We start from the raw sequence: 22,790 nt of genomic DNA, 5'->3' as shown, positions 1-22,790 counted from the left end.
AATGCATGTGCGAACATTACGGAAGGCAAACTACTCACTGTTGAGAGGAATGTCATTACACGTATTGCCAAAGGCATTGAGGTTGACAGACATCATTTTGAGCATTTATTGCATTAATGTGGTATTCACAGGTAATCACGCCGTAACAGCATGCGTTCTCAGAAATGATAAGTTCACAAAGGTACATGTATCACATTGGAACAACCGAAATAAAATGTTCAAATGTACCTAGGTTCTGTATTTTAATTTAAAAAACCTACCTGTTACCAACTGTTCGTCTAAAATTATGAGACATATGTTTGTGACTATTACAGTGCCATCTATCACAAACTGAAAAAAGTGGTCCAACTAAAACATTCATATTTCTTTATGTATTACACGAATATGTAATAAAAAATGGGGTTCCTATTTTAAAAAACACAGTTGATATCAGTTTGAGCTATGGCAGCGCCTTATAGCAGGCCAACCATTGCGCCAGCTGGTTTCCCCCTTCGAGCTAGACAAATTTCGTTCTTTGTAGTTTTTTCGTTTGACACTTATTTCGTGAGATATTTGGCCCGGTCACGATCAATGGACTACCCTGTATATAAAAAATTACCGATTTTATTAGGTCTTGAGGTAATGCATATAAAAATTTTAACATTTTCAACTGGTGTAGATTATATTTTAGAAAATAAAATGAAATACTTCTCACACAAGTTTATAAGTAATATACATATCATTTTATTTGGAAAATGGCAAATTTTATAATCAGATAAAAACCCGAAAAAGTGAAAAAGAATGTTTTCCCCTTCTAACTCCCCTTAAAGTTATGGAAATGTGTAAGCTTTCGGAGCCAGTGGCTTCTTCTTCTGGCAGAAACAATAAGGGGAAGGAAAAGGGAAGAAAGAAAAGGATTGTCAAGGTTTAGGAAATGGGGAGAGTTGCAGAAAAGCTGCAGAGAAACCCAGGCCAGGACAGACTTACTGAATGGGATGAGAAATATGTAACTAAACCAGTCTATCTCTCATACCACCAGCAGATGTGAAGTATTCTTGTGATTGGTAGTAAGTCATAAACATTAAATTATTTTCAATGTATGTTCATACGTAATACTGCATGTACCTTTGAGGTATCATTGGGCCCATTGGGAAGAGGATCAAAATTAGGCCACTGCTTTCTAATTATTTGGAGCATTTCACAAAATGAGACCATCTTCCCATCATTCCATTTGTTGCCGCTGAAAGGCATGTACTCGATAAATCTTACATCAACATTTTTCTCTTTTGTTAACTCCACAAAACTGCACACTTCATCTTCATTAAAACCTCGCATTACAACACAATTTATCTGTGGAAGAAAGTCACCATTAAAAACTTGGTATCAGATAAAGCATGGTTTAAACAGAGTTTGAAAGACTTTTTGATAGATAACTCATCCTACTCAATAGATGAATATCTTAACAGTGGCTGTTAGGCCAGCTTAAATAAGAATGTCTGTTAGATTTCAGTTCTGAGAGCACTTTGCCATAACAGTCAAGATTATGTACTTTTTGTTTGATAAATTTATTAATAGTGCATAACAGTGTTTCAGTCTGACAGCGTATCAATTCTGAAAATATTAGCTGTTCCAGTTTGTATTGTATTCACCTAGTTTGACAATCTCCTGACAAATGATCAGGGTATTCAAATGTTTTATATTTTTTATGTTATACTTTCTGGCATGTTACTCACCCATGAGAATCGTCTCATGTTTTGGGTCTTGGAACAAAAGCTGAATCTAATCTAATCTAACCTACAAAATAATGGTTCTACAAGTCTGTTGTTATATTTGTATACCTCACTGATTCTGTTAAATTAATCTTTTTCTCTCTTTTTAGAGAATGTCTGAATTTATCTTAGCATGCCAAGCTGTTAACCTTCTTAACAATTTATGAAAATTAAACTACATACATCTCCAATCTTTTTCCCCACTCCAACGCACACATCTTTCGCTGAAGGTATTATTTTAACTATTACATGAAATTAAGAAGCTTTCTTGAAACTGTGCTGCCATTTGTGAAACAAAGTTAAAAGTGTTCTCAAGATAAAAGGTCTTCACAAAAGGAGCATTTAGTATCTGTGCAGGTGGTAATACTGACAGCCATCATATAAACAAGCCCAAATGGTAGAACATCCTGCTTTACACATACACGCAATGGCAGAAAAAAGGAAAAGAGCACACCTTTCATTCAAGCATTGAATATATAAACTGATGAGACAAAACACTATGACCTCCTGTTTGATAATGTGTTTGTCCACTGTTGGAACACAATACAGCAGTGATTTTGTGTGGGACAAGTTCAACAAATTTCAGGTATGTTCCCAGCATTATGTGAGGTATGTTCCCAGCATTATGCAGCACCGCATGTCTAAGCACAGGTCATGTAATTCCCATAAATTGCAGATCAGTGGTTTCTGGGTGCAGAACTGGTATCTGATAGCATCGCAGATGTATTCCATCAGATTCAGAAGGGGTGAATTTGATTCTGGCCTCGTGACACTGAAAGTCATATTGTTGAAACATGTCACCTTCATTAGGGACAGGGTGCGGACAGTGCACAATAATGTTCACACAGAACAAAGCTGTTATGGAGCCTTCAGTTACTACCACAGGACCCATAGAAGACCAGGTGAATGTCCTCCATAGCATAATATTGCTCCCACTGGCCTAAGTCTGTAGCAAAGTGCACATTTCAAGCACCAATTCACTCTGTTGACAGTGTATGTGCACAAAACCGTCAAGCAGGTGTAATGCGAAACTCGAATGATTCAAACCAGATGACACATTTCTATTGATTCACTGCCCAATCTCAATGCTCCTGAGCCACAGAAATTGTAATTCAACTGTGTTGTCAACATGGGAACATACAGGGGTTGTCTGCAGCAGAGCCCTATGTTTAACAATGTGCAATGGATGGTGTGCTCTGAAATACTCGTGTTTCCACCAGCACTGTGTTGCTTCCTCAGCTGAATGTCATCTTTTTCAAAGGAACCATCCCAGAATTTGTCTTAAATCATTTAGGGAAATCAAGGAAAACCCAAATTTTGGTGGCCCGATGGGACTCGGGTCCGTTGTCCTCTCAAAGGCAAGTCCACTGTTTGACCACTGTGGTGGCATGACCTAGTCTTAATTAAGCCAGAAAATCTTGGGAAATGCTGACAGATTTAAGATATAACAATTTAAAACAATCCTTTCATGAATTTCACTACAATTTTCTGCTCTTTTGAAAAACAATTTCTTTTGACTGTTTTGATGTTGTTTAGTATGTTTAAATAATGATGGCAGTCTCTATAAAAGGGCAGTTCGGCTTTTAAGTTTAGTTATACTGTTTTAAACTACATCCTTCATCTATTTGTCCACCCAGAAGTGCTATAGGATGTAACTTGAAGACTATGGTGAGGTGGTGGGGGACAGTCATGTGTTGAGGAGGAGGTGCTGCCAGAAATGAAGTGTGTGAGGTGAAGTTATTGACACTGCATACAGGGAGAATAAAAATACTCTATTCCATATTCATTCACAATCTACGTCTGCCCCCATATGGTTTTACTTTTCTCCAATAAGAAAAAAGAAATTGTCAGTAACTGTCTCTATAAGGTCTTAAAAGGAAACAAACAATAGAAAATCTAGGCTGGAATAATGACCATATTATAAAAAAAATACATTGCTATTCACTGTACACAGGAAATGTTAGGTCACAGACAAGCACAACAAAAAGACTACTAAACACATAAGCTTTCGATCAGAAAGTCTTCTTCGTAAGTGGACAAGACACACACACACACACACACACACACACACACACACACACACACACACACACACACACACACACATATGACTGTTGTTTCTCCCATGATGCGCAGTTGCTCCCAGTCTGGCCCTAGCAGCCAGAGACCGTGGTCATGTATGTGTGATCTGCATTTGCGCGTGTGTGTGTGTGTGTGTGTGTGTGTGTGTGTGTGTGTGTGTGTGTGTGTGTGTGCGTGTGTGTGTGGGAAGGGGGGGGGGGGGGGGGAGGTTTGCACCAAAAGCTTACGTGTTTAATGGGTGGTGTATTTTTTTTTTTTTCCCCCCTGCCTGCAACACAACATCTACACTATACAGTGAGTGCCAATCTATCCTTTTCATAATACTGTCGTTACCACCTTGCCAAGAGGCATATTGTGGAGTAATCCGAAGGGCTCTACTAATTTGTACAAGAGGAAGGAGAGCACAATCTCAATGTAAGTTTTTAGAAAACTGGTATGTGCATTACTTCTGCAAACCTTTCAGAAAGGACACAGTATGCACTTCATCCAGCAAGATGAGTAATAAACAATATTAGCAATACTGCATCAAACTTGTTCACTTTCATCTTTGGATTAAACATTTGATTTCAGAGAGTACAGAATTTGACAGAATCAAATTTTGGGGATATGTGGAACTGGGACAACGGCATATTTTTTACCCATTCACAAACTAAGCACTGCTGATTGCTACTTTTATTGTGTCTGCTGCTGCAATGCATATATGAAACTGTAAGTGCAGCATCTATGATGGAATAAAATGTTATACAAATGAAACAAACAGGCACAGTGAAATAGAGTAGTATGGCTCATCATTTCGTCTCACAGATTAGCAGGTGTTGACTTGAAAGATAATACTTAAGAAGTTGAATCCAAAGGAGAGGATGTACCGTATTTACTCAAATGTAAGCCGCATTTTTTCTGGTTTTTGTAATCCAAAAAACTGCCTGCGGCTTAGAATCGAGTGCAAAGCAAGTGGAAGTTCTGAAAAATGTCGGTAGGTGCTGCCACAACTAACTTTTGCCGTCGAATATATGTAGCGCTACACAGGCATGCTTCGTAGGCACAAAGATAAATACTTGCGCCAAAACCTCTGCGTCAGTAAATAAATTTAAAAAAAAAGGTGGAAGACGATTTTCATACATTATCCAACGAAGTAAATATAAATTCCGTATTGTTCATCTTCGAATGTAGCAGAACTTCAATGTATTACGAAAATCCGACTGGCAAGACTGTTTCGGATGTTTGTCAATATGGCCAACTCTACGTTCTGAATTTTTTCCTACCTGTGAGAAGAGATGGTTGCTTATAGGAACCTGATGAAATGTGAATCACATGCAGTATTCTCTTCATCATAAGAGTAATACGAATATAAACATGTTGCCACGTATTCTTTCGTGTTTGCTGCTATCTTATTTAAATCCTGTCTGCCTAATAAACTACGAAACTAGAGTGAGACAACAGCAAATGTGGAAGAATATACGTATCGTGTCATGTTTATATTCGTATTATTCTTATGCCTAATAGTGATACAGTCAGAACTGAAGCACGGCAACTGACTAGATTTTTAAATCTAAGATGACTCTAATTTCTGTGCAGAATTTGATGTACTAAAGAAGCGGCCGCAAAGATTTTCAAACGGAGATAAATTTTCGCCTAACTCTCGTTCAGAACATGTTCTATCATACGCAGTCTATTATTTGGTTCTTGTTGATCATTATCAAAGAAAGCAGCAGTGTAAGTAACAACAAATAGTCTCTTGCCATTGTTTCGCTAATGAGATGATTTCTCTCTCTTTTTTTTTTTTTTTTTTTTTTTTTTTAATTGTAGGCGGTGGTAGCGTGCATAAAAGCAAGCCATGCCGCGAGCGACGACAGGCCACAAACACGCACTATCAGAATGCGACAAACAATGCATGACACAGTACAGTAATGTATTTTCAGCTTAGAGTGACATAAACGCCTATAACAAGGAAACCGGCACTTATCAGATCAAAGCAAAATAAGCAATTGATTCAAACCAGACGAAGCACGTGAAAAAGGAAGGGTACCAGTATAAATACGGACGGAGGGCCTGACGCATAGCAAAGGCTACCTGGTAAAGCTTAAGTGCTACGCTTACGACTCGAACCAAACTACTGTAGCTGTATCGTCATTCATTCGACCTAAATTGTGTCTCATATTACAATGGACCGACTTTGTTTCGATTTGGAGGTGCAGCCTAAAACTTTTCTCTCCCCTTGAACTTTGAGTCTCAAATTTCAGGTGCGGCTTAGATTCGGGAATTTTTTTTTTCCTTCCTTTATTTCGAGTCTCATTTTTCAGGTTTGAGTGCAGCTTAGATTTGAGTAAATACGGTAGGTGGTATTTCACCTAATTCTGACTATGAAATAAAACAAAGTACGGCAGGGAGCTCTGACGAATCAAAGAGCAGCGATGAAGATTCTGATGAATAGTAAAGTATGAGTTAAGAAATAAGATGCTACTGAGATCGTAAATTTTTGTTGTGTTGATGAATCTGTTAACAAACATATTCAAAAATGCACTGAAACATTGGCACATGTAGTGTTGGGAGGTGATAAACTGTCATTACGGTTAGAGGAGCTACGTATTTCTTGCTGTTCTACTCCTACATGACACTGTATCTGAAGGTACAGAATGAATCTTCACTGGCTAGAGAAATGGGTAACACAATTTTACAAGTCTCTGCTGTCATGTAATCTCTTCAGGGAAATCATGACTGTACTAAGATTCGGTTTGTGGTTGACAAGGTCAGAGTCATTAAGAAATGCAAGGCAGCTACCATGTCAGTCCTAGAAGAGAGAGACGTAGGAAACTGTCAAAGCATGTACATTCCCGGTCCATATGTTTGTGGTGATGTAATAACCAAGTAATACTGAAGTGTGATCCAAGTCGCACAAATATGGCTTTAATAATAACCTCCGAACAATATGCCTCTAAGGACTCAACAAGACACAGAACACTGATGTGCACATTACAAACTAGAATCACACAGAGAATCAGTCAGCACTGTTCCACACTAATATATGTGCGAGTCACCAGCAGATGGCATGGCAGCGACCGCGCCACACGCTTGGCTCCCAGAGACAGAATCCAGCAGCCAGCCTGCAATGATCAGTGGGTGACCAATTTAAAGACGCATGTACGGCAACACCACTCTCGGTGCACTCACACTGACATGTACTAGTAGCACGATACAGCAGTGATGAGCAGTAGTACCCCTCCTGTCTTGCGCGCCTTTTATCTGGCTCTACAATTTACTTTCCTAAACCCACACAAATGCCTGATCCTCCTAATTCAATTTGCTCTGCAGACTATTTAAAATTCACAAAGAAAAAGGAGCCAAAATTGCACTTTGTGTGCCAGTTACTTTCCAATACATTGCCACCAGCTGATCTTATTTAAGAATACTCAACTTTCGTAGCCATACTTACAGCACATCCTTTGCTTCCTGGCCTAAATCCAAGTTAACTACCAGCCCCCCTGCCCCCCCCCCCCCACACACACACGCCCCTGCCCCCCCCTCCCCCCCCTCCCCCCCCTTCCCAATCAGCTAGTTGTGTGCTGTTATCTCACGTCACACCCTAGTCTATGAGTGCCCAGCTGTCTGTCGCCTGACCCCTCTACCTGCACCCCTAGCTAGCCCACAGATGGCTCCCCACTCTCTAACGAGCCACTAAATGCTGCCCTCCAAACCCCTCCCATCTCTCTCCATCCCTCACATTGCCTCAACCCACCCCATCCTACCCCACTCTAAAGCCCTACCTCACTCCAGAACACTCACCATGGGCCAGTAAAGAGCTGGCAGTTGAGCGACCACAACATAAGGAGACATGCATGTGCATGTGAGTGAGTGAGTGAGTGTGTGTGTGTGTGTGTGTGTGTGTGTGTGTGTGCATGCGCGCGCATGTTTTCCCTACAGCTAGAAAAAGAAAGTGCATTCTGGAAGCTCGCCAAGCAACGTACCTTTTAGCTTGGAAGGTAGAAGACGAGGTACTGGTGGAAGTAAAGCTGTGAGTACGGGTCGTGAGTCATGCATGGATAGCTCAGATGGTAGAGCACTTGCCCACAAAAGGCAAAGGTCCCAAGTTTGACTCTTAGTCCGGCACACACTTTTAATCTGCCACGAAGTTTCATATCAGTGCACACTCCACTGCACAGTGAAAATCTCATTCTACAAACCTTTTGTTCGTGTGCCTATCAATGAGACAGTGCTTCTGCCTTTTGGTGAGCCATCTGCTTTATTCCCTAAATAATTCGTAATTTTCAACAGAAACTTTCCGTACGTTATTATTGCATCCTACATTACAATATGCAATTTTCACAATATGTGGTCATCTGTGAATATAATGGGGGTAACAACTGTAGGAGACCAAAAACTGACTGCAGTAAGCAAGTTCAAGTTATTGTACGCTGTAGTAGTTACGCAGAGGTGAAGAGGGTCACACAGGATAGGCTAGCATGGGCAACTCCGTGAAACCAATCTTCAGATGGAAGATCACAACAATAAAAACATTTGATTCAGCATACACCAGACTCCAAACAGCGTACACAACCTGTATGCTCAGAAACACAGAAAATCATATTGGTTCCATCAGCAGGAAACTTCAACCCGTAATTGTTATGGAACACTGCGGCGATTTTGTTCATTAATAAAACCCAAAAGTGGGGAGTAATAAGAAAGTATTGTTGTAACTTCTTATCAACCTCATTACCAAAATACATATTAAGAAGACTGGTAAATTTTTATTTTAAAGGGGTCACTCCAAAGCGCCACGAAAGTATTTGAGCAATGTATAAAATTAGAGAATCGGTGCACAATATTGAAAGCCTATCTACATTATCTATATCTGCATGACTAGTCTGTAATTCACAATTGAATGCTGGCAGAGGGTTCAGAGAACCACCCTCAACCTATTTATCTACCATTCCACTCCCCTACAGAATTTGAGGAAAAACAAACACTTCAATATTTCCGTACAAGCTCTGATTTCTCTTATTTCATTACAATGATGATTTCTCCCTATGTAAGAGGGCTCTAACAAAATACACTCCTGGAAATGGAAAAAAGAACACATTGACACCGGTGTGTCAGACCCACCATACTTGCTCCGGACACTGCGAGAGGGCTGTACAAGCAATGATCACACGCACGGCACAGCGGACACACCAGGAACCGCGGTGTTGGCCGTCGAATGGCGCTAGCTGCGCAGCATTTGTGCACTGCCGCCTTCAGTGTCAGCCAGTTTGCCGTGGCATACGGAGCTCCATCGCAGTCTTTAACACTGGTAGCATGCCGCGACAGCGTGGACGTGAACCGTATGTGCAGTTGACGGACTTTGAGCGAGGGCGTATAGTGGGCATGCGGGAGGCCGGGTGGACGTACCGCCGAATTGCTCAACACATGGGGCGTGAGGTCTCCACAGTACATCGATGTTGTCGCCAGTGGTCGGCGGAAGGTGCACGTGCCCGTCGACCTGGGACCGGACCGCAGCGACGCACGGATGCACTCCAAGACCGTAGGATCCTACGCAGTGCCGTAGGGGACCGCACCGCCACTTCCCAGCAAATTAGGGACACTGTTGCTCCTGGGGTATCGGCGAGGACCATTCGCAACCGTCTCCATGAAGCTGGGCTACGGTCCCGCACACCGTTAGGCCGTCTTCCGCTCATGCCCCAACATCGTGCAGCCCGCCTCCAGTGGTGTCGCGACAGGCGTGAATGGAGGGACGAATGGAGACGTGTCGTCTTCAGCGATGAGAGTCGCTTCTGCCTTGGTGCCAATGATGGTCGTATGCGTGTTTGGCGCCGTGCAGGTGAGCGCCAGAATCAGGACTGCATACGACCGAGGCACACGGGGCCAACACCCGGCATCATGGTGTGGGGAGCGATCTCCTACACTGGCCGTACACCACTGGTGATCGTCGAGGGGACACTGAATAGTGCACGGTACATCCAAACCGTCATCGAACCCATCGTTCTACCATTCCTAGACCGGCAAGGGAACTTGCTGTTCCAACAGGACAATGCACGTCCGCATGTATCCCGTGCCACCCAACGTGCTCTAGAAGGTGTAAGTCAACTACCCTGGCCAGCAAGATCTCCGGATCTGTCCCCCATTGAGCATGTTTGGGACTGGATGAAGCGTCGTCTCACGCGGTCTGCACGTCCAGCACGAACGCTGGTCCAACTGAGGCGCCAGGTGGAAATGGCATGGCAAGCCGTTCCACAGGACTACATCAAGCATCTCTACGATCGTCTCCATGGGCGAATAGCAGCCTGCATTGCTGCGAAAGGTGGATATACACTGTACTAGTGCCGACATTGTGCATGCTCTGTTGCCTGTGTCTATGTGCCTGTGGTTCTGTCAGTGTGATCATGTGATGTATCTGACCCCAGGAATGTGCCAATAAAGTTTCCCCTTCCTGGGACAATGAATTCACGGTGTTCTTATTTCAATTTCCAGGAGTGTATTTTCACATTCGGAGGAGAAAGTTGATGATTGAAATTTTAAGAACCTGCTCCAGCAAAATGCTTTTGCTTTAATGACTGCCACCCCAATTCACATGTGATATCTGTGGCATGCACTTTCCTGTTTCCCAATAATACAAAATGAGCTGCCTTTCTTTGAACTTTTAAATGATGTCCTCTGTCAGTCCTATCTGGTAAGGATCCCACACCATGCAGAATACTCCAAAAGAGGACAGACAAGTATAGTTGTAGATAGTCTCTTTAGTAATCCTAATCTTCTAAATGTTTTACTATTAAATCACAGTCTTTTGTTTGCTTTGCCACCGCATTATCTATGTGAGCATTCCAATTTAAGTTATTTGTAAATGTAATTCCTAAGTATTCAGTAGACTTCACAGCCTTTAGATCTGTGTGAATTATCATGTAAACAAAATTTAGTAGATGCCTTTTACTACTCGTGCAGATGACATAAAAATTTTTATTATTTAAGGTCAGTTACCACTTTTTGCATCATATGGATAGGTAGCCTAAATCATTTTGCAGTTCATTTTGATCATCTGATCACTTTACAAGACAGTAAATGATTTGCGAGACTGTAAATGATAGCATCATCTAAGAGGACTGCTCAGATTCTCTCTTAAATTGTTAATGTAGATCGGCAACAGCAGGTGGTCTATAACACTTCCTTGAGGAATGTCAGATATCACTTCTGTTTTACTTGACGATTTTCCATCAATTGCTATGAACTGTGACCTTTCTGACAGGAAACCACACATCCAGTTGTACAACTCAGACAATACTCCATAGGCACACAATATGATTATAAAATGCTTGTGAGGAACTGTTTCAAAAAGTCTTCTGGAAATCTACAAATATGGAATCAATTTGAGATCCCCAGTCGACAGCACTTATTACTTTGTGTGACTAAAGAGCTAGCTGTGTTTTAAAAGGTCGATATTTCTGAATCTATCTTAGCTATTTATCAATGAATCATTACCTTTGAGATAATTCAAAATATTCAAACACAATATATGTTCCAAAATCCTAATGCAAATCAACATTAGTGATATGAGTCTGTTATTTAGTAGATTACTCCTCTTTTCTTTCCTGAGCATTGGTGTGACCTGAGCAACTTTTCAGTCTCTAGGTATGGATCTTTATCAAATGAGCGGCTATATATGATTTCTAATGGAGCTATTGTATCAACATTCTCTGAAATAAACATAAATGGTTTATGACACTGAGGAGAGCTACTACTAAGTTACTCACAGTTGCAGTTGTTCTTGATTTAAATACTGCAATATTTACTTTGTTGTCTTTGGTGAAGAAATTTCAGAAATCCGTGTTTAGTAACTCTGCTTTAGCAGCACTGTCATCAGTAACATTACCACAGCTATTGCGCAGTGATGGTATTGGTTGTGTCTTGCCATTGGTGTACTATACATTCAACCAGAACCTCTTTGGATTTTCTTCCAGATTTCAAAACGAAGTTTCACTATGGGAATTATTAAACACATCTTCCACTGAAACCCACCCTAAGTTTCGAGCTTCAGTAAAACATCGCTAATCTTGGAGATTTTGCATTCTTTTAAATTTTGACATGCTTTTTTTCATTGGTTCTGCAGCTGAGTTTTGACATATTTTGTGCACCACCCTTTTAATTTATTTGGTATCCATTCAATTTATTTGGTATATATCTCTTAATTGATGTCGATACTATTTCTCTGAATTTAAACCATCTCTGGTCTACACTTACATAGTCAGACTTGAAGGAGTAGAGACTTAGTAGAGACCGTCACCTTGGAAGGCATCAAGTTAATTTTTATCTGCTTTCTCATTAAATGCCCTATTGTGTACGGCTGAAAATTAATAGAGATAAGGCAAACAGAATGTGCAAAGTAAGTGGAAATTACTCGTCTCTTCCCCGATTACAGTGCAATAGAAGATACTACAAGATGTTGACAGATTGCCATATCTCGGTAGCTTTATATGTAATAATGAGGTCACAGATGCAGAAATCACCAGCAGAACTGGAAAATCAGTCAATATGGCAATTAGGTCTGTAATATGTCAACAAAGCTTTGCCTGTACTCCTTTATTGTTTATATTTGTGAGACTTGGAAAATGTCAGTAAAATCAGCACACAGTCTCCATATTTTTCACCAACAATGCTAGAGATGAATTCTGAAGATGTTAACCCGACCAAGTTACAAACGATGTAGTGCTGAGAATACGAGGTCTACACAGCCTGCACAAAATTATTGTTGAAAGAAGACTGAAGATTGCAGGTTATGTTCTACACATGTAAGGTGGAAGAATCCCAAAATCAACACTGTTGTGGAAATCAATGGACAGATACAGATGTACAGGAAGACCTTTTAACACCTGGAACTTTTGCAATGAATCTTCAATGCATGGACACAAACTTGGAGGAAGGTGAGAACTTGGCAGCTGATCGAGTGAACTAGTGGAAACCAGTTCCTTGTATGGTACACAGCAAATCTGAGTAAGTTAGTAAGTAAGTAAGTAAAGTAAGTACAACTGGGGATTTTGCAAAACTGTTGGATGATCGATATTATTGTCTAGATTTGACACTGTTGGACTTCTACCTTTTCCTTGATGTGTATTCTTCAAATTGTGAGTTTTATGAGAAAGCTGATAGGTACTTACCAATCAACCTTCCCTCACACGAACTGACATTGTCTCTTTATAAATTCTACTGTGCTAACAATTATCTACTGAGAATCCTCGACTAGGTCTCCACAGCTCAAATGAGCCAGTTTCTTTTAAATTTCTGTCTTTGGCTATAATTGTCTTCCAGGTATGGTGACACAACATCCTGTCATGAAACTTTTGCCTTTACATTTGTTTACTTTTCTGGACACTGCCTTTTTCTGCACTGTGCACCAAATACACTATGTGAGTAACGCCCAAGCTCCAACAACCAATCGTGAACTGTAAACAGTTGTACACTCTACCAGGGCACATAACAAACAATTAACATTTGTTTTTTAGTGTTCTAAGCTGTGAGGTCATCAGCGGACAAATAATTTAGTACCTATTCCTAGGCAGCCGGAGTGGCCATGCGGTTCTAGGCGCTACAGTCTGGAACCGAGTGACCGCTACGTTCGCAGGTTCGAATCCTGCCTCGGGCATGGATGTGTGTGATGTCCTTAGGTTAGTTAGGTTTAATTAGTTCTAAGTTCTAGGCGACTGATGACCTCAGAAGTTAAGTTGCATAGTGCTCAGATCCATTTGAACCTATTCCTGACGTGCAGTTGTTTGGAACAACGACTGACATGATCCAAAATATTACTTTCTTTTATTATAGCTTCACTTTTATTTTGTCTAATGATTACTAATTTCAGTATCAAATTCCATCATCAAGCCACTATATGATCAGAAAGCATAGTGTATCATTAAAATATTGTTTAATAAACAGATTACCATTATATCATCATTCCTTAAAGTAATGTCCAAACTGGAAGGACAGATGATTAATTTTGAGTATATACAAAAGTCAGAGTACTGAACCGGATATGAAAGAAGGAAAACCAGAAGGGCAGTGAGAGACGGGTGCCTTCTATCACCTTACTTCCTTAATATGTTCATCAAGGAAGTAATAACAACAACAAAGAAAAGATGACAAGAATCAAAAGGTAATTTCTGGAATACTCCAAGGAAATGTGATAGGGGCATTACATTAACAATGTATATAAATGATTCAGTAGAAAGTGTCAGAGGCTCCTTAATATTGTTCACAGGTATTACACTTGTCCATAAGAAAGTGTCAACAACAGAAGACAGTATCAATTTGCACAATGACCTGCAAAGGATTGGTGAATGATGCAGGCTCTGGCAGTTGACCCTGCACATAAATAAATGTAACATATCACACACATACACACACACACACACACACACACACACACACACAGGAAAAGAAATCCAATACTGTACAACTACACTATTAATGACAAATTGCTGGAAACAGAATCTACCATAAAATATCTAGAAGTAACTATTCAGAGCAACCTTAAAGTGGAGTGATCACACAAAACAGCAATAGAAAAGCAGATGCCAGACTAACATCCACAGGAAGAATCTTAAGTGAATGTAAATTACCCCTGTGTCCTTACCCTGTACGACTGACAGAAGAGAGAAAGAAGATCCAATGAAGTGCGGAGTGTTTTGTCACAGAATCATTTAGTCACTGTGAGATCATTACAGAGATGCTCAGCAACTCCAGTGGTAGATGCCATAAGAGAGCAGTTGTGCATCACGGAAAGATTTACTACCCATGTTTCGAGAGAGTAGTTTCCGAGAAGAGTCTGACAACATAATAGTTTCTCTCATATACAATTCACGAAATGATCACGAGAAGAAAATTTGAGAAGTTAGAGATAATACAGAAGCGTACTGACAGTCATTCTTCCCAAACACTGTTCACAAGTGGAACAAGGCAGAGGGGGTCAGTTGGTGGCATGAGACGTACCCCCTGTCACACACAGTTAGGTGGTTTTTGGAGCATGATGTCGATATGGAGACTTAATTGCATGCATATACACTGCAGACTGACGACATCACAATAGTAAATCAGAGTAGGAACTAAATAAAATGTTTCAGGCCTTAAATCAAGAAATGGTAAAACTAAAGCTAAAAATGAATACAAAGAAGACAAAAGTTATGGCTACAGACAAGAAAGGAGGTGGAGGCAGGACTGACGCAAGAACAGGCAATGAGCAACTCAAGAAAGGAACTGAAATTCACTATCTCAGTAGCATTTTGCAAGAAAACAATCAATATTTCAAGGCATTCAAGAAAAGAATAGCACAGGTGAAGAGTTCCTTCCAAAATAAGAAGAAGCTGCAACTGAATAAACATATCAGCTTCCACATTAAGAAAATATTTGTAAAGACCTTTGTGTGGAGTGTTCTGACACACAGATGCAAAATCTGTACATTAGAAAAGCCAAAGGAAGCTCACCTCAAACCTGCTGAAATGTGGTTCTGGAGGAGAAGTATAAGAACTAGCTGCATTGACAGAAAAATTAAAGGAAATAGGAGAGAAGAAGGAACCACTGAAAGTTATAGGCCAGAGCAAAGCAAAATACACTGGACACTTAACTGGAGATGATAATCTTTTAAAAAACATTTCTGAAGGCAAGATCATAGGTAAGAAAACAAGGGGATGGCTGAGAACATCCTACTTAAACAATATGATCAATGAATGGGATTTTCTTCACACATGGAGATGAAAACAACTGCTGAAGAGAGGAAGCTGTGGCTGCAGAGACAAGGTTTAACCTTTTGGAAGAGTAAGGACAAACTAATACAAAATATGATTCTGCATGGCAGCTACATATGGAATAAATGACAACTTCTTGTGTGCATTCATCAAGTCACTTACCCCAGTAGGTGTCTTATCTACTAAAAGTAAAGGTCACTGTTGTGCTTTCAATAGATGTGAACTGCACCCTGAAAATGGTATGTCTAGTTTGCAGTTGTACAGAAGCTTTTTATTTTGCAAAATGGTTCAAATGGCTCTAAGCACTATGGGACTTAACATCTGAGGTCATCAGTCCCCCAGACTTAGAAGTACTTAAACCTAACTAACCTAAGGACATCCCTGCCTGAGGCAGGATTCGAACCTGCGACCGTAGCAGCAGCATGGTTCCGGACTGAAGTGCCTAGAACCACTCTGCCACAGTGGTCAGCTTTTATTTTGCAAAGAAATTTTTGATAATAAGATGAACTGATGCTGGTACTCGCTACTGAAACCAGTAGTACTTAGACACAACAAAAGTGTGACTACAGAATTAAGAATAATTTTTCCAAACAATTGAGTATTTTTTTCAAAATAACACCACAATAGAGGAAACTTATTTTAAACTAAAGGCACAAAAGAAAAAAAGAGAAACTGTAAAGATCTTGAGTCTCATAAGACTCTCTTGGGAGGAAAATATAAGATATTTAATTGGTAAACTTGCAAGGCATACTTTTTTATGTTGTATAAACTACGAAACTGTTAGCATCGTCAGCTAAAATTTACTTCTTCTGTCTTAATATACCTTCCTTCACTTACAGCTGCAGTGTGGAGACAGGGGTGAGGGTGGGAGCGGGGATGGAGTTGAGGGTGAGGGCGTACTGCTTTAAAATGGTGATTCTTGTATTGATATTCTTAACAACAGATTTATATCTCTTGCTTATGAAAGTCTGCATGCGATGACAGCTGCACTAGTAATACCTTCACAGGGTCGTATTCAAGTTGCAAGGCTAGATCTATGCCAGCCATGGCACGCTCCCAGCCTTTCCTCCTCGTGATCTGGTTGTAGCATTGGGACTGCAGGGTGTCTAAGCAGATGTTCAGACCGTCAAGCCCTGCCCTCTGCAAGGCAACCAGCTGTCTTGTCAATATGAGGCCATCGGTTGTCATTAAGACACTTTCGCGATCTTTTATTTTTTTCAGGGCACCTGTGAAACAGCAAATTATTCTAAACAAACTGAAACAAATAATTTGTAACATTTCTGCTGCATATGAAACAAAACTCCAGTTGATAAATTGAAAATACAAATTCCTTAAAAGTTAACTGTACATTTGCCCTAATACAAAGAGATAAGAAGGGTTAATAAACTGAATTGAAGAATGCAAGTTAAGATAGCAATGAAAAACTAATTAGAGGCATAAGATCACCTACTGAAACAGAGAAATGGGAATCAATATGAACCATTACCACTACTGTCAACTGATTCCATGTCTCCATGCACACTGTATAAACCACTGTGGGTTTGTCCGACAAAGTACATTGTTGTACCACACATTATGGTTTTTCCCCATTCAGTGCTCATGTGGAGTGTGGGAAGAATGATTCTTTAAATGGTTCTGTGCATGCTGTAATTAATCTTGCCTTCATGGTCGCTATAGGAGTGATACATATGCGGTTATTGTATAATCCCTAAATACCTCGCTTAATACATGTTCCTGAAATTTCATAAGTTGGGTTTTGTCATATATTTGGCGTCTATCTTCACTTGTCTGGCATTTCCAATTTTTAGTAGCTTCTTGATGCTCTCCCATGCAGCAAATAAATCTATGATCAATCATGCTACACTATTTTGTATACATTCAATGTCTGCCATTAGCCTTATTTGTTATGGGTCATACTTAAGCAATATTCTAGAATGGGCCACACAAGTATTCTGTAAGCAATGTCCTCTATTGACTGATTGCATTTTCCAGTATCTTACCAACGAATTGAAGTCTGCATTCTGCTTTGCCTACAAGTGAGTCTATGTCACCATTTCATTTCATCCAGATATTTGTATGAGTTGACCAATTAAAACTGTGATTATTTGATAATGTAGTCATACAATACTGTCTTTTATTTGTTTTGTGATGTGCTCCAATTTACATTTCTGAAAACTTAAACTCAGTTGCCCATCTTTGGACCAATTTGAAATGTTATGAACTGACTCAAATTTCTACAGATCTTTTTCAGGCAATAATTCATTATAGACAACTCTATCATCCAGGAAAAGTATGAGGTTCCTTATAATATCGTCTTCCAGAACATTAAGGTACAACATTAATGTAATGGTATAAATTACTATAACTGTATAAATAAGTTTATAAGTGTGTAAAATACATTGAACTATTTGTTACAACAAAACATTGTACTGGTATACTCAGCAAGATGTTAAATCAGCAGATAGCTATATTTTATGTTCAACATTTTGTGTACAGCATATATGCTGGAAAGGATTTATACCCAAATTAAATAAATCTGAAGAAATGGTAGTGTGTCTCTGGAAAAAAAATCCATAAAAACTCATACAGTCCAATTTGCTATTATGTCACTGTTACTGAAATATAATACAAAGTAACTGAATTCGATGAACATTCTCAGAGTGCAATATGCCTCAGAGTGAAATGCACAGTAATGTCAACATTATTTTTCAAGGCTATGTTTGTGAAAATGGATGACAGCAAACCGCACATTTTGTTCTCAATCTGAGGAAGCATTATGCACTGTAAAACACTGTACTGCTGTTCTACATAAAAGCTGTCTCATTGCCAACATCTTTCCCCTGCTGGCTGTTCTACACTTCTCATCACTGATTCAACATGTTGTAAGGTATTTTATGCTGTATGACACCACAGTCCAATCTGGTAAGGATAGCATAAAAATAATATATGAATTTCAGTATTGAAACTGGAACAGCAGAACAGCTCTCATCACACTGGATATCAAATCGAGGTTGGATTACAGCCATGGGTACATTAATTCATGCTACTCAACTGTATGTCATATGTCAGAGTTCATCAACTGTAGTGGTTGGCGACTGGTGGCTGGCGACTGGTGGCATACCCATCTCTTGGCATCCTGTGAACAGATGTTCTCCACAGGTGACAGATTTGAAGAAAATGCTGGATATGGCAACAGTGGAACACTCTCTGTATCGAGGTAGCTCAGTACAGCTCAGGTGATGTGTAGTCTTGCATTATCTTGTTAAAAGATAACATCATGGAGCCCTTGAAAATACGGCACAGCGATAGGCCTTAACAAAACACAAATGCAATGGCTGCTGTCCAAATTACTGGCTATGTGAACCAGAGGTTGTGACATGTATCCAGTTGCACCCCATACCATCACATCACATGCTGGACCCGCATGGGAATGACAGGTACAATCTGGCCAGGTCTGTTGGCATCAGAGCCTCCACACACAAGTACATCAATTGTGACGATGTTACAGAACCGAGACTCATCTGATACGATGACACAGTGCCATTCCTGTGTCTGGCATTGTTGTTAGTTGCACCGCTGTCAGTTCACCTCTCTCTAGAGCTGCATTAAGGGCTTGACAGTCTGTGCTGCTCCAGATGCCATCACATTGTCTGTGTGGATACTTGTCTCACTGTATACAAGCCCACTTCCTGACTAAATGTACACAACTTCACTGCAGGATCACGTACGCATGAGCAAACACTTGTCTGCCCTCTCAGGTGCTAGTTGGGTGGCACTACTGAGGCCCTGCAAGGCATTTAGCATGGCCCTCCTGAACCTACCAATTCTATGTTCGCACAAAATGAGATTCTGAGCAATGCAAGCAGCAATATAGTGAAACAATAAACCAGAGTCTCAGCAGACCATGAGCCTGCCACTGCCAAATCTGGAATGCTGATAAACATTTCTCCTTCTTCCATTATGCTTAACACGTTCTTCGTGTAAACAATCAACACCGAAATAGAATTTCTGAATGAGAAACCTGCTCCATAAGCTTATCTTGCATACAGAATATGCATGGGAGTGCTGAAAAGTAATGCCTCTGAATTTTTTATTCTGTTCTCAATATCGGTCGAGGTATGACACGTCACACATATTACTTGGTCAGCTTTCCCACTTCACTGACTCGTGGCACACCCCCCTCCCGCAAACAGATGGAGTCACAATAGGCAGCCCACTCTGACCAGAGATTGTGAATATATTTACGGTGCACTTCGAGGAAGAGGCCCTGATGTCATCCAAATGGAAATCCTTCTTCTTCTTCTTCTTCTTCTTCTTCTTCTGTTATGTGGATAACACACTTGTCATCTGGCCTCATGGAAGAGACAAACTTCTTGACTTCTTTGTACATCTGAACTCCACACGCCACAAAATCAAATTCACTATGGAGACCAAAGAAGAAGGAAGACTACCATTCCTGCACATCATAGTCAGGAGAATAACGGACAGCACCCTGCGCCACAGCGTGTATCTGACTCTACAAAACACATAAACTCAGTTCTCCCTATGGCACTGTGAATAATTTCAATAACAAAAAGTGTGATGAATGTTGCAGCGTACATTTAATTTCCACTTAGGCTTTGCATTCAAGATCAGTCTTACCTGAGAGTGCAACATTACATCTTTGGTTAATTTAATTATATGTTCATTAGATTTTGGTTATAAGGCACGTTTTGCTGCCTAATGTTTCATCTCCAAATGCTGGAAACAATCCATGGAGGAAGAGGAGTATGTAAGACATTGGTGGACCAGGTTGGAAGAATCTGTGAATTTCAATACTCTGTAGAAGAGCTCAATCATTTGAAAATAACTTTCAGACCTTGTGGCTATTCTAACAGATATACATAAGGCACTACATTCTAAAATATTTGCATCTTTCACTGAAAAACAAGCAACTAGAGGAAAAGTTCTCTTGCCATTTGTAAAAACAGTCACAGATCGCGACCTCCGAGTGCTATGAAGAGAAGGTATTGACGCAGTGCTTAAACCAAACTGAAGACCACAACAGCAGCCATACTCAAGTAAATTGCTATGCAGTAGTTTCAGTGAATTTGACAATGATGTGGCTGCTTTCATGGTGGCCCAGTCATGTTGTGGGGATAGGGAATGCCAGTGACAGGGCTGGAATTGTAGGTGACAGATTGATTTTTGGCAAAGCCTTGTATCAATACCTCCTTAATTAATGAGCTGAAAAACTGTAAAAAACATTCATACAGTAAAATCACACAAAAAAATTTCCTATTTCTGCAGGTATTGTGCCTTCTGTTTCCTTTTCATTACAAAAACATATTGATTCAAATTTATAAAGTCACAACTATGTCGCTGTGATTTGTGTAACACACATTCTGGAACATGTTCCAGGAATGTCATGAAACAGACAGCTTTAAATACTTACTCTAGCTCATCTTTCAAGACTTGCATGCCAACAACAACACCATCTATCCAATCTGTTTTTATTTCTCTTTCATGTAAAGATTTCTCCACAAAGGATATCATCTGCCATGTAGGCAGTGCAAGAGGAAATTCCACACTCGCATTTGGGTAATCAAGTAGAGTCTGTGTCTTGTCAGAACCAAGTACAATCAACCCAATTTCATCTTTCCCACTGGTAAATATCTGGAAACATATTAAATGGTAAAAATAAGTTTTGTTTATAACAAGTTGTATACCAATAAAAACATCACACACAGATACTCTTTATAAAATTATTTAATTGGATAGATAAAAAATCTACTCGCCAAGCAGTGGCAGAACACACACATAAAAGACTGTTGTGATAGGCAAGCGTTTGGAGCCAGTGACTCCTTCTTCAGGCTAAAGGGTTGCAGGGGAAGCAAGAAGGGTGAAGGAAAAGGACTGGAGAGGTCTAAGAAAAGGGGTAGATTTTGGGAAAGTTACCCAGAACCGTGGGTCATGGGTGACTTACCGTACAGGATGAGAAGGAAAGACTAATTGTTGGGGACTGCATCGGGCAAGATTCGGAAACCTGAGAGCTTAAAGGTGGAAGACAGGGTAATATGCAAGACAGAGATTACTACTAAAACTGTACATGAGTTAATAAGAGTGAGAAGCTAAGCGTATTGTATACAACAGCTGCGGGAGGGGGTAGTGAAAATAGACGGGAAAGACAATGAAAGATGTAGAAAGCTAAAACGGAGTGAAGCAAAGAGTAATTACAGTGAAGAAAGGCTGAGACAGCAGAAATTAACGTAAATTAAAGCGAGGTGGGTGGTGAGAACCAAGGACACGTTGTAGTGCTAGTTCCCACCTGCGGAGTTCTGAGAAACTGGTGTCTGGCGGAAGAATCCAGGTGGCATGTGTGGTGAAACAAGTGTCGAGGTCACGTATGCCATGTTGTAGTGCATGCCCTGCAACAGGATATTGTGAGTTTCCAGTATATACACTATGCCTATGCCCATTTATCGTAACTAATAATTTGGTGGTAGTCATGCAGATGTAGAAAGCTGAACAGTGTTTACATAATAGCTGGTATATGACATGTGTCGTTTCTATTTTTCGCCTGATCCGCAGTTCTGGGTGACTTTCCCAAAATCTACACCTTTTCCTGGAACTCTCCAGGCCTTTTCCTTTACCCTTCTTGCTTCCCCTTCAATGCTTCTGTCTGGAGGAGCCACTGGCTCCGAAAGCTTGCCAATCATAACAGTCTTTTATGTGTATGTTCTGCTGCCACTTGGTGAGTAGATTTTTTATCTATTCAATTAAATAATTTTATCAATAATATATTGTTTTTGTTGTTATAGTCACTCTTTATAACCTACTTAAAATACATCACGTACCCTCCTCTCCACAATTCTTCGAACACATAGTTTTGCCTTTTGTAAAAAATCACTGCGTTTCTGTATAACATACTTGGAATCAACGTGTCCAACATCTATTACAATCATAAACAGAAGAAAGAAAGTCATTGTATTTATTGGCAGTATTATGCAATCAAATATTTTGAAAGAGTTCCAGTGGTATAAATTTACAAAATCTTACAAATAAATATATACGTTTATTCTTTAAATCAATTCTTAGCAATAACATAATAGTATAAATTGCAGAATCAATATAGCCAATTTTAATGTAATGACTGCAATACAAATACAAAATAACAGTGGTAAGTTATAACAAATGAGAGAGAGAGAGAGAGAGAGAGAGAGAGAGAGAGAGAGGCATTTAGACAATGTTTCATTACAGTGTGAAA

General features: G+C 40.0%; 1 protein-coding gene across 1 annotated transcript in view; it reads right to left on the bottom strand.

Moving 5' to 3' along the window:
• Positions 1 to 22,509, bottom strand: part of LOC124554899 (molybdenum cofactor biosynthesis protein 1-like) — a 69,077-nt gene extending 46,568 nt beyond the window's left edge. Inside the window, exons 1-4 of the mRNA XM_047128588.1 lie at positions 22,381 to 22,509; positions 20,979 to 21,199; positions 16,544 to 16,799; positions 1,105 to 1,329 (exon numbers count right to left, since the gene is read on the bottom strand). Coding sequence (XP_046984544.1) covers positions 1,105 to 1,329; positions 16,544 to 16,799; positions 20,979 to 21,199; positions 22,381 to 22,509 — 831 coding nt within the window. The remainder of the gene's footprint in view (positions 1 to 1,104; positions 1,330 to 16,543; positions 16,800 to 20,978; positions 21,200 to 22,380) is intronic.
• Between the last annotated feature and the right edge of the window lie 281 nt (positions 22,510 to 22,790).

The sequence above is a fragment of the Schistocerca americana genome, chromosome X (assembly GCF_021461395.2).
Source record: "Schistocerca americana isolate TAMUIC-IGC-003095 chromosome X, iqSchAmer2.1, whole genome shotgun sequence".
Classification (NCBI taxonomy): Eukaryota; Metazoa; Arthropoda; class Insecta; order Orthoptera; family Acrididae; genus Schistocerca; species Schistocerca americana.
The sequence above is the reverse complement of the archived record's forward strand: the minus strand, read 5'-3'. Positions and strand labels throughout refer to the sequence as shown.